At 44.8% G+C, this 11,859-nt stretch overlaps 1 protein-coding gene across 4 annotated transcripts in view; it reads left to right on the top strand.

Annotated features, from left to right (window-relative positions):
• The window catches only part of srcap (Snf2-related CREBBP activator protein), a 37,366-nt gene extending 25,507 nt beyond the window's left edge, over window positions 1-11,859 (top strand). For all 4 annotated transcript variants that reach the window (XM_057359074.1, XM_057359072.1, XM_057359070.1 and 1 more), the window contains 9 exons: window positions 3,265-3,575; window positions 3,706-3,908; window positions 4,699-4,868; window positions 4,996-5,192; window positions 5,337-5,451; window positions 5,542-5,661; window positions 5,785-5,964; window positions 6,062-6,145; window positions 6,236-11,859. In XM_057359074.1, the coding sequence (XP_057215057.1) occupies window positions 3,265-3,575; window positions 3,706-3,908; window positions 4,699-4,868; window positions 4,996-5,192; window positions 5,337-5,451; window positions 5,542-5,661; window positions 5,785-5,964; window positions 6,062-6,145; window positions 6,236-10,390 (5,535 nt within the window). In that variant the 3' untranslated portion in view covers window positions 10,391-11,859. The remainder of the gene's footprint in view (window positions 1-3,264; window positions 3,576-3,705; window positions 3,909-4,698; window positions 4,869-4,995; window positions 5,193-5,336; window positions 5,452-5,541; window positions 5,662-5,784; window positions 5,965-6,061; window positions 6,146-6,235) is intronic.

Raw genomic sequence — 11,859 nt, 5'->3', positions numbered from 1 at the left:
CTCACGCAAGTCACTTGGCTGTTGTGGTGCATTACAGTTAAAACAATGAACATGGGCAGTATAAAACCCCTGCTTCATCCGTGCTGTAAATGCGCTGGTGTCACATCCGTGAAAGCACAATAAATGTCATTGTTACTTTTCTTAAAAAAGTTGTATAAAAATAGATAGTGTATTATCTGGAGGATATAATTAATATTGCACTTAATTATTATTGCACAGAGTTATTAATTGCACGGTGTGTAAAAACATTTAACTGTTCAAGAGGTAGATGGCCTGAGGGAAGAAGCTGTTTTTGTGTCTGGTTGTTTTGGTGCTCAGTGCTCTGTAGCGCCGACCAGACGGCAGCATTGTGAAGAGATGATGGCTTGGATGTGAGAGGTCCAGGGTGATTTTCTGAGCCCTTTTCCTCACTCTGGATGTATACAGTTCTTGGAGGGTGGGCAGGGGAGCACCAATGATCTTCTCAGCAGTCCGAACCGTCCTCTGTAGTCTTCTGATGTCTGACTTTGTGGCTGAGCCAAACCAGACAGTGATGGATGTGCAGAGGACAGACTCTATGACAGCTGAGTAAAACTGTTTTAATAGAGTTTGTGGTAGGTTGAACTTCTTCAGCTGATGTAAGAAGTACAACCTGTGCTGGGCTTTTTTAGCAATGGAACCAATGTGATTGTCCCACTACAGGTTCTGAGAGATGGTGGTGCCCAGGAACCTGAATGACTCCACTTCTGCCACAGTGCTGTTCATGATGGTGAGAGGGGGGAGTGCAGGGGGGGTTTCTCCTGAAGTCCACAATCGTCTCCACTGTTTTAAGCGTGTTCAGCTTCAAGTTGTTATGACTGCACCAGACAGCCAGCTGCTCAGCCTCCTGTCTGTACGCAGACCCATCACCATCCTGGATGAGGCCAATGAGTGTGGTGTCATCTGCGAACTTCATAAGTCTGACAGAAGGGTCATGGGCAGTGTAGTCATTTGTGTACAGGGAGAAGAGCAGTGGGGAGAGAACGCACCCCTGGGGGCGCCAGTGCTGATTGTGCGGGTGCTGGATGTGAGTTTCCCCATTCTCACTAACTGCTGCCTGTCTGTCAGAAAGCTGGTGATCCACTGACAGATAGAGCCAGGAACAGATAGCTGGGTTAACTTTGTCTGGAGCAGTGATTGGATGATGGTGTTGAAAGCAGAGCTGAAGTCCACAAACAGGATCCTCACATAGGTCCCTGGTCTATCCAGATGTTTCAGGACAAAATGCAGCCCCATGTTAACTGCATCCTCAACAGACCTGTTTGCTCTGTAGGCATACTGCAGGGGGTCCAGTAAGGGTTCTGTGATGTCCTTCAGATAAGCCAGTACCAGTCTCTCGAATGACTTCATGACCACAGATGTGAGAGCGACGGGTCTGTAGTCATTCAGTCCTGTGATTTTGGGTTTCTTTGGATGGGGATTATGGTGGAGCGCTTGAAACAGGAAGGAACTGTGCACAGCTCCAGTGATCTGTTGAAGATCTGAGAGAAGATGAAGGCCAGTTGAATAGCACAGCTTTTAAGACAGGCTGGGGAGATACCATATGGGCCTGGTGCTTTTCTTGTCTTTTGTTTCCTAAAGACTCGGCATACATCCTCTTCACTGATCTGAAGTGCAGGAGGTGGGGTGACTGATGGTGATAGGTGTTGTGTAGAGAATGTCAGAGTTGGTGTGAGGTGTAAAGTTAGCATTTTCAAATCTGCAATAAAAGTCATTCAGATCATTGACCAGGTGTTGATTGCCTGCAAAATTGGGGGATGGTGGCTTGTAGTTGGTGATGTCTTTAAGGCCTTTCCACACAGACGCAGGGTCATTGGCTGAAAACCGGTTTTCCAACTTTTTAGAGTAGTTTCTCTTAGTCACTCTGATCTCCTTTGTCAATGTGTTCCTAGCCTGCTTGTACAAGACTTTGTCCCCTTTTCTGTAGGCATCCTCCTTGGCTTGGCGAATCTGTCTGAGTTTTTCTGAGAACCATGGTTTATCATTGTTGTATTTTAAGGAAGTCCTGGTAGGAATGCACAAATCCTCACAGAAACTGATGTATGATGTTACAGTCTCTGTGAGCTCGTCCAGATCGCTGGTAGCAGCTTCAAAAACACTCCAATCGGTGCACTCGAAACAGGCTTGTAAGGCCCGCTCTGTTTCGTTGGTCCATCTTTTAACAGTCCTTACCATAGGTTTGGCAGCTTTTAGTTTCTGCCTGTAGTCTGGGATAAGGTGAACCAGGCAGTGATCAGACAGTCCTAAAGCTGCTCTAGGGACAGAGCGATATGCATTCTTTATTGTGGTGTAGCAATGGTCCAAAATATGTTTGTCTCTGGTAGGGCATGTGATGTGTTGTCTGTATTTTGGCAGCTCGAGTGTAAGTTTTGCCTGATTAAAGTCGCCAAGAATAATAATAACAGAGTCCGGATGTTGTTGCTCAGTGTCCGTGATGTGATCGGCGAGCTGTTGTAAACGCCACGCTCACGTGCGGTGGAATGTAAACACACACGAGAATGAACGAGGAAAACTCTCGTGGCGAGTAAAAGGGCTTACAGTTAATGAAGAGTGCTTCTAGGTCGAGACAGCACATCTTCTTCATCACTGTTGTATTTGTACACCACTTTTCATTGATGTAGAAACATACCCCACCACCGCGTGATTTCCCCGTTGATTCTGCGTCGCGGTCCTCTCTGAACAGCTGGTAGCCGGGCAGATGTAGCTCGCTGTCCGGGATGAAGTAATTTAGCCACGTTTCCACTAAACACAAAACAGCAGAGTTTGAAAAATCCTTATTTGTCCGGTAGAGTAGAAGAAGTTCGTCCATTTGTTTGGCAGAGAGCGCAGATTCGCCAGATGTATGCTAGGCAGCGCAGTTTTAAAGCCGCGCTTTCTGAGCCTGATTAGCACGCCGGCTCGCTTCCCACGCTTGCGCGTCCTGGAGCGCTTTGTTAGTGCCGCTGCGCCTCCGACTACGATGTTAAGTAAAACGTCCGAATAATCAAAAACCGGTAAAAGATCAGATGGTGTGCACTGCCGAATGTTCAGCAGTTCATCTCTTGTGAAACTGATTGTATGGGAAAAACATAAAACAGGACAAACTAACTAAAACAACTGGAGAGCTCCACACCGAGGCAGCCATCTGCGGCACGATCTTGGAAAATTTTAGCCATTAGAACTTTCTAAAGTAAAGACATCATTGACATTTGCTTTTTCGCTGTGTACCAACATCTTTAACTGATTTGTCACCTTGGTTTCTGACAGTCATGGCTCGCAGACAGCCGAAAAGCCCAGCGAGACGAGCGAGTCACCCAAATCGTCCGCATCAACGATCTACACTGCAGTGCTAAGCCCGTGTATGGCCATGAGGTGTTGGACTTTCTAACCTTCCTCCCAGGACCTTGTCCATCCCCAGCACATCCCGTTCTAGGCGGTTGGAGTTACTCTGGGAACAGCTCCTGCCTCACTGCCCAATCACAGCGTTCCAGTGAGTACCTAAAAAAGAGCGAAGCGCTGAAAGAATCCATCCACACCTCAGAGAAGAGGCTTGAACTTCTCACCGATGTCTTAGACAGGTATGTCTCACAAACACCTTAACTTTAACGTACATAATACATCAAAGTCTATACATAAAAAAAATCATGTGTCTGAATTTAATTTGAGTATCAAGTGTTTTTAAATCCTTTCCCGTGTTTTTTCCCACAGGTTCGCTTTTGTTATTCCTCCAGTGGAGGCAAAACCGATCACCATGCACAGCTGCCACCCACCTCCCTCCCTCAGGCACCAACAATCCCTTTTCACATCCAGTCTATCGTCACGTCTCTCCCCACGTACTCGCAAGCTACATCGCATCCAGTGTAGCATGAGGACACAGTTTCCTGACCTGAGGCTTATTCAGTATGATTGTGGTAAGTGCCTTGACCTCAAAGTCTCTGAAGATTTTCTTCCTACTTGGTTTTATCATGTTCACCGTTGGAATGTACAGTTATTTTGGATTTGCTAGATGCTGCAATAATAATAAAAACAAATATAGCTGCATGCAGAAATTACGGGGTCAAGCCCAACCATGGCCCAAAGAGAAATATTTTGGACATGTCAGATGATCACATTTTGAAAATCAAGTCTAAAAACAGGGAAACGCAGATAGAACAAAGAACATTGCTTATAACTTTTGTCAATTAGGTGGCGCTGTCACCAAATTTTTATGAGGCAGACAAGATGTGCCCTTGATGATGCATACCCGAAGTGTAAAGTAGGATTTACGGTTCAAACGTTATAGGCAAAAATGTATGTGGAAGTTTGGACTATTGGTGGTGCTATAGGGTTAGAGACTCCATATTTGCCATGGTAACAGTTCAGACTGTACTCAATGTGTGTGCCAAATTTCACACACAACTTTCCGATGTACGGTTCTATGGGCTGCCATAGACTCGCATGTAAGAAGAAGAAGCAGAATAATAAGAACACTAACGGAAGCAATAGGTGTCTACGCCAGTTCATGGCTTGACCCCTAATTACACAGTGTACATTGCAAGCGAATAATGTGACAGAACTGATACACTTTTAATTGAGGTGGAAAACTATGAAGCGGTCACCCACTGCAGGCGTATTTGAATGTAAAATATATAAATCATGTTTTTTTGTCAGTAGCTGCCTTTTTTAGTCTTAAAAAGATGTTATTGATGTTTCTGTGTGCAGGTAAGCTGCAGACACTCCATCTCCTGCTTAGAAGGTTGAAGGGAGGAGGACACAGAGTCCTCATCTTCACTCAGATGACACGTATGCTGGATATCCTTGAGCAGTTCCTCAACTACCATGGGCACATCTATCTACGTTTGGATGGCAGCACACGTGTAGAGCAGAGACAGGTAAATACTTGTTTGTGACTTTTCTATTACTTGACACATGTAAGGCAAACTGTGTATAACTGTAAATTTGATTCTTGTACAGTTTGTCTCTCAGCTCTGACATTTGAAATATTTGTCTCTTTCAAAGGCTCTAATGGAGCGCTTCAATGCAGATCGCCGTATATTCTGCTTCATCCTGTCCACTCGCAGTGGAGGTGTGGGTGTTAACCTGACTGGGGCAGATACAGTTGTGTTTTATGACAGTGATTGGAATCCAACCATGGATGCCCAGGCTCAAGACAGGTGTCACAGAATTGGACAGACAAGAGATGTTCACATCTACAGGTAAAATCCTTGCCCAGTTTTCATACTGTGCGCTGCTTTTTACTTATTATAATAGATTTAAATAAAAAATCTGATGATCAAAAGTGTTGGTTTGTGAGCACTGGTTTTAGAAACACATTTTATACATCTAATATATTTATCTAGGCTAATCAGCGAACGTACAGTTGAAGAGAATATTCTGAAAAAGGCCAATCAGAAGAGGATGTTGGGAGATATGGCTATTGAAGGTGGAAACTTCACCACAACCTTTTTCAAGCAGGTAGGACTTATTTGGATTTGGTTTTCTAAAGTATGGTTATAATGTGACCTTAAACTGTGAAACATTTAACCCACTGTCTCACTTCTACAGCAAACTATCAGGGAGTTGTTTGATGTGTCCGAGGCAGAGAAGAAAGAAGCTGAGGCAAGTGTACCTCAGTCAGATGAGGATGAGTCCATCAATAAACAGCAAACCACAATTTTGGAACAGGTAATTCTTTTTTATAACAGACAAAAAAACACTGCAGTTTTCATTTACATTGGCTTGTTATAGACTTTACATATTCCTTTACCAGGTTAAAATACATATATAATTTTGATGTTTTCATACCAGGCCCTTTGTCGTGCTGAGGACGAAGAGGATATAGTGGCTGCGTCTCAAGCCAAGGCTGAGCAGGTGGCTGAGCTGGCAGAGTTTAATGAGAACATCCCTCTTGATGATGGTGATAGTAGAGATCAGGAAGAAGAGGAGCTCTCCAAGGCCGAGCAGGAAATTGCTGCTCTAGTTGAACAGGTGTCTTTTTTATCCTTTGTGGACTGAAAAATCACATTTTCTTTTTTTTACCTCTTGCTTTCACATTATAACTTTCTTCTGTCTTTGTTTTGAACAGCTCACTCCCATAGAGCGATATGCCATGAATTTCCTTGAAGCTTCTCTTGAAGACATTTGCAAGGAGGAGCTAAAGCAGGCAGAGGTAATCATTAAACCAGTACCCTCACTTTGACACTTTTGTACGGAGTCAATGTTTAGCTGGATATCTAAAACATTTCTTTTGACTTTACAGGAACAGGTTGAGGCTGCACGGAAAGGTTTAGATCAGGCAAAAGAAGAAGGTTTGAAACTGCATCAGTCATCTGACAGTGACGAAGATTCTATACCTCCCAATAATGAAGAAACTACTCCCGCACGGCGCCCTCGAAAGCACAAAGAGAAGGGTGCTCCTTCTACGAGGGTCAGTGGCAGGCTTAGAGGAACGCCTGTTGAAGATATATCCCTAACACAGCCCCCAGATAGGGAAAGAAGCAGAAGGGGATCATGGGTGAACTCTACACCCCTACATAAAGAAGTGCCTGAGAAGCATTGCAGTGGTCTGCGTGGGCGAGGGGCAACCAAAGAATCTGTGTCACTCGCATCATCTGAAAACCAGAAAGTCCAAACCAACCAGCAGCTCTCAAATTCCACAACCGTGTCTCCTACTTTGCGGGGTTCAGACCAAAAAAACAGAAGTGTGCCATCTCCCCACCCACAGCCCAACTCCCCATCAAGCTTTGTGCCTTTATCTGCTGCAACTCCTGGAATGGACAGAAACTCTGGTGGGCAGTCCTCATTATCAGTTGCCTGCAGAGAGGACACTGAGGAGCATGTTGAAGAGGCACTGTCTGATACAGTTCAGCAAAGCAAGAGTGATAGGAGAACATCTGCATCGTCAGACTCCATCTGTTCTCCGGAGCATCATTCCGATCACGATGGTCAGCTCTCCCTTTCTCCTACTCTGACATCACCTAACTCTCGCTCCCCGAGAAAGCGCCAGTCAGCTGAACGAGAGATCCTCAAGGGTCTTCCTGAAGATTCTCCATCAGCCAAGGTTCTTCGAAAGCTACCAGGTCGTCTCGTCACAGTGGTGGAAGAGAAAGAGCCAAGGCGAAGACGACGGGGTGCTAGCGGAAGCGGAGGAGCGCACACTGAGGGTTCATCCGAGGAGACTGAACAGGCAGAGCCAGTACAAGATCCAGCTTCTCACTCTTCTGATGGAGCCGGTCAAACTCTTAAAGACTTGCCTCCCAAATCAACAACCACATCTTTAGCTTCCTCCCCGCCACAACAAGAGCAGGAACAGGTCTCCTCTCCATCACAGTCTAGTCCAGGGAGAAGCCAGCCTCCTTATTCTCCAACGCACCATTCTCCAGACATGCCCGTCCTGAGAAACTTACCTGTACGACGGCGGCTGGAAACAGAGTCTCGAATGGCTGCACAGTTAGGAGAGCAGTTTGTAGGAAGAGGTAGAGGGATTGATCGGCGATCCGCCTTGTCACCTAAAAAACATGAAGCAAATGCGGACAGGGACAGCGCTTCAAACCTACCTGACTCGAATGTGAATAATTCCATACCACGGAAGCGTAAAAGGGGCAGACCTCCTAAAATACCACCAAGGGCTATAGAGCTACCAGAACCGAAGATATCCCAGAAAACAAGTCCAGAACAAAGCCCCCCCGTCTCACCAAAACGGAAAAGGGGTCGTCCCCGTAAAGATTCCACAACAAGTACAACTTGTGGTGTTGAAGAAGAACAGTTACCCACAAGTTCATCTCCATCTACTTCTGTGGAAACTCTTTCATCCCAAGAGCCAAATTTGGCGGTGTCCGATGTTATGCCTGTGACTTTGCCTACTGTCAACATGAATTCACCAATAAGCTCTCCAACTCTCAACCCCCCTTCACCCTCAAAAGCTGCTTTAGAACCATCAACATCTGAACCAGATTCACAAACAAACCAGACCACTACATCTGCTTCACTGTCTTCCATGCATGAAGACGCTATAGATAAGTCTCCCTCAGAGGTTTCACGTGATGATACTACCAGTCCAAACCCCATCATTGCAGATAGTGACTCTCAAACCAGTACACTTAAAACTCAACCACACAGCACTTCCACAGCGTGTGTCTCTGAGACCAGCACAGCTTCATCCCCTACACTACAACTTCCTAGTAATCTCGAAGAAACTCGAGCTAATACAGTTCCTGACGATTTCCAAAAGCATACCTTGACACCTGTGCTTGATCAGAGCAGTCAAGTCACAGCCTCTGAAAATGTAACCGTCTCGGGCATAGAGATGGAAACTGAAATAAATCCCCTCGCCAGTATTCAGAACATAGATCATTTGCAGCACTCAGATACACCGATTGAAACAACTTCCCAACCCTTACACAAAATATCTCTACAAGCCTCTGTAGAGCACATTTGTGAAGAAGCTGTACCTTCTAGTGCCCCAGAACAGTCATCCACCCAACCTTGTCCTGCACCTGCTTTGACTTTCTGTACTGAACCAAAGTCATCTTCAGAGTCTCTGAAACCAGAAGAGTCTGTTACACCCTCAGAGTCAACGGTTGTCCAGCAGTCCATCCCTGTGCCTGATCAAACATTAGTTCCCCCATCACAATCTCAAACTACACTCATCCAAACAGCTGTAGATTCAACACATTCTTCACTCACATCACCCCAGACGCCTTCAACTTGTGTACAATCCCCATCCAACTCTACTGAGACGACAATGAATCCTTCGTCCACATCCGACATTAAAGATGAAGATCCTTCTCAACCCCAAAATATGTCAACTGACACAGTGTCTGAAAATCACGAACGCCAAAATTCAGCAAAAGAGGTGGCAATTGAAAGAACAAAACAAATGGAAGTTGACAGTGTTGATGAAAACAATACAGAAGACGACGTTGTCTCATCTCAGCCAAAAAGAAGGAAAATTGACAGTTTGCCAAAGGAACAAACACTCAATGCCTCAGGCACAACAATTGTAGATGCTGAGACTCATGATATTTCCAAGAATGATGGACCTGATAAGCCATCAGAAGAAGAGGGTCACAAAGAGACCAGAAGTTTGCCCAAAAAACGAAGCCTCAGCAGGCAAAGCAGCCAAGAGTCGGTCCATTCCTCTTCCTCATCCTCTGTATCCTCCTGTGGTACGAGATCATCTCGATCCAAAAAGACTGGAGAGGTTAAGAGACCTGTGAAAAGGAAACGGGAAGATATCAATTCTGATAAAGAGAAGACGGAGAAAGGGTCTTCTCAAAAACGGCAGTCTAAATCATCCTCCTCCTCTTCTTCAGACTCTGAGGACTCTAGTAGCAGAAACAGGTGTTTGACAAGATCGGCTCAAAAACAGCTGGAGAAAGATGGGAGGATTGCTAACAACGATGAGAGGATTGCTAACAACGATGAGAGGATTGCTAACAACGATGAGAGGATTGCTAACAACGATGAGAGGATTGCTAACAACGATGAGAGGATTGCTAACAACGATGAGAGGAGTAAACAACAAAGGGCAAGATCAGACAAGAAGGCTCAGAACACCAATACGACAGACGGTGAGTCCAGTAGTGAAGCGAGTTCAAAAGTAATACAAAAATCCAACACTTCAACCTCACCCGAACCGGAGGTACTGGGCAAACGCTGTTCGGCACTCAACGCTGCAGCCAAGCTTTTAGCCATGAGGGGAAGAGGACCAGATACACCCAGTCCCAAAAATAAGCACACTGGGCAGCAAAGTAAGCCACAGTCCTCTGACAAGAGCAGTAAGCCCAAGGGCAAAACTGGACAGGACTCTCCCAAGACCAATAACAGCAAAGCAGGGAGCGGCAGACAAACTCCCATTCTGTTGACTGAATCGCCTCAGTCTTCTGCTGCCCGATCTACTCGGCAACGACCAGGCAGTCTCGTTCCCCCCTTGGAATCTGAACGAGTTAAAAAGGAGGAGAAGAAAAAGATGTCTGATCCTAAGGAAGAAGGTGAAGATGAGAATAGAGAAACCAGGTATTTATGGGGTCACAGCGCCTGCAGCAGTATAAGCAGTGAAAGAGGAGCCGGCAGCAGCAGAAGTCGGAGCAGCAGCAACAGCAGCCAGCGCACCCACAGTCGAAGCTCACAGAGTACGGAGCCGCCCCGCTCTCTTTCCAGAGCTTCCTCCTCCGGGAGTGATACAGAGAGAGGCAAAAGTATTCAGAAAAAGAACCACGGAGGTAGAGGGAGGGTGAGCAGAAGAGAGAGGAGATCCCAAAAGCATGAGAAACTTGAAATCAGGGCTGGATCGAGTGATGGGACTCCTGACAGGGTTCTCAGGAGCGTAGCCGCACTGGCAGCAGCTCATGCGCGCACTCCAGCTAACAACACACGCTCTTCATCCTCTCAACACCGACACTCCAAGACGTGATCAGGAGAGGAGGATTTTTCTTTAGGGAATTAGAACCGCAACAAGGAGAGAAGGCAGGTTTTATGGAGGCCATAGTTGAGTTGTTTGAGAGAGACAGAAGAAAGATCTTTTGCACATTGTGATTAGATCTGACCTCGCCTTTGCCCTCTCAGCTACCTTAAGTCAAGCCATTATAGTGTGGAAAGGGACTGTCGATGCGGGACAATAATGATTCGGTCCTAATAATTTGAGATTATTTCACCCTTCTACAAAGACTTTAAGACTTCAAAGTAGCTGGGCAAGAGGCAAGATTTATTATTTGTTCACACTATGTACTGTAATCATTAAGACTGGAATACTATGTGAAGTTTTGAAAGATTGGTCACATAGAATCGTGTACTTGTGCTACAGATGGTATTGATGGAAAGTCATTAATGCTACGCTAAGCGATTGGGCGGGGATTGTACAATTGTAAAGTTTTTAGACTGTTGCGTTCGAGATGTTTGTCAGCTATTTGACTATTGTTTGTTTCAGTCAGTTGATAAATTAAGAAAATTATATTATCTTCCAGGGTATGAAGAGGGCAGGTCTATAAATGTGACTTCTTGTTTGGGCTGCACTATTCTGGAGTTACTATTTGGCTTAGATCACCTGTCTTGTGTATGTCTCAGTCCGTTTCTTTTCAAATTTTCTGCTGCCTGCTCTTTCCATGTTTGCACATCCCAGATTTTGGAGTGCATAGGTGATTTAGGTTCTTATGTTTTCTGCAGGACATCATCTTGTCATCTTTACTAGTACCTCACGCTGAATTTTGTAAGCTCGAATGTTGTATCTCTTGAGCTTGTGATAAATCTTGAAATTTGCTCGTCATTTGCATTCTAGCCGTACAGAATTGGGAGACATCCTCTTGCTATTTTTCTTCACTCTTTCCCAAAGTGTTAGTCATTATGATCATCTTTACACATTAAATTGTAAACTGAATCTAAAATGAGTTTGATCAAATGAGAGTGCCTGTTGATCTGCACAAGGATCCATGTTAACATATAGATGTTTGGACATCTGTAGTGCTTTAAGTGTAGTAAGCTTTTCCACCCTTTATCATAAATACACCATCTCTGTTGATGTGCAACCAAAACTGAAATCAGTTCAATCGGTGAAAATCGCTACAGTCAGCTATTTTTATTCCTGGAGCATTGGTCCTTTTTATGGAGGGACTGATGCTGGGTGGGTAGGAGACACTTTAAAAAAAAACTCTTTAAGAGGAATATCTTGTATTTTGCCGAACATTGGCAGTCAAGTGAGTTGTAAGATATCTTTCTTTGCCCTCTTTGGACAGAGAGATGTTTGGGGGAATTGGTAGAATATGGTGATGGTCTTATTTTCATTTCGATTTGTCTCTGTTCGGATTTGTTACATTCCTTATGTTCCCTTGTAATTCCACATTGTTTTACTTGAAAGATTGAAACGAAAAAGTTGAATAAAAGACCAAA

The sequence above is a fragment of the Triplophysa rosa genome, linkage group LG18, assembly GCF_024868665.1.
Source record: "Triplophysa rosa linkage group LG18, Trosa_1v2, whole genome shotgun sequence".
Lineage (NCBI taxonomy): Eukaryota > Metazoa > Chordata > Actinopteri > Cypriniformes > Nemacheilidae > Triplophysa > Triplophysa rosa.
Note: the sequence above shows the minus strand (reverse complement) of the source record. Positions and strands in the feature narration are given on the sequence as shown.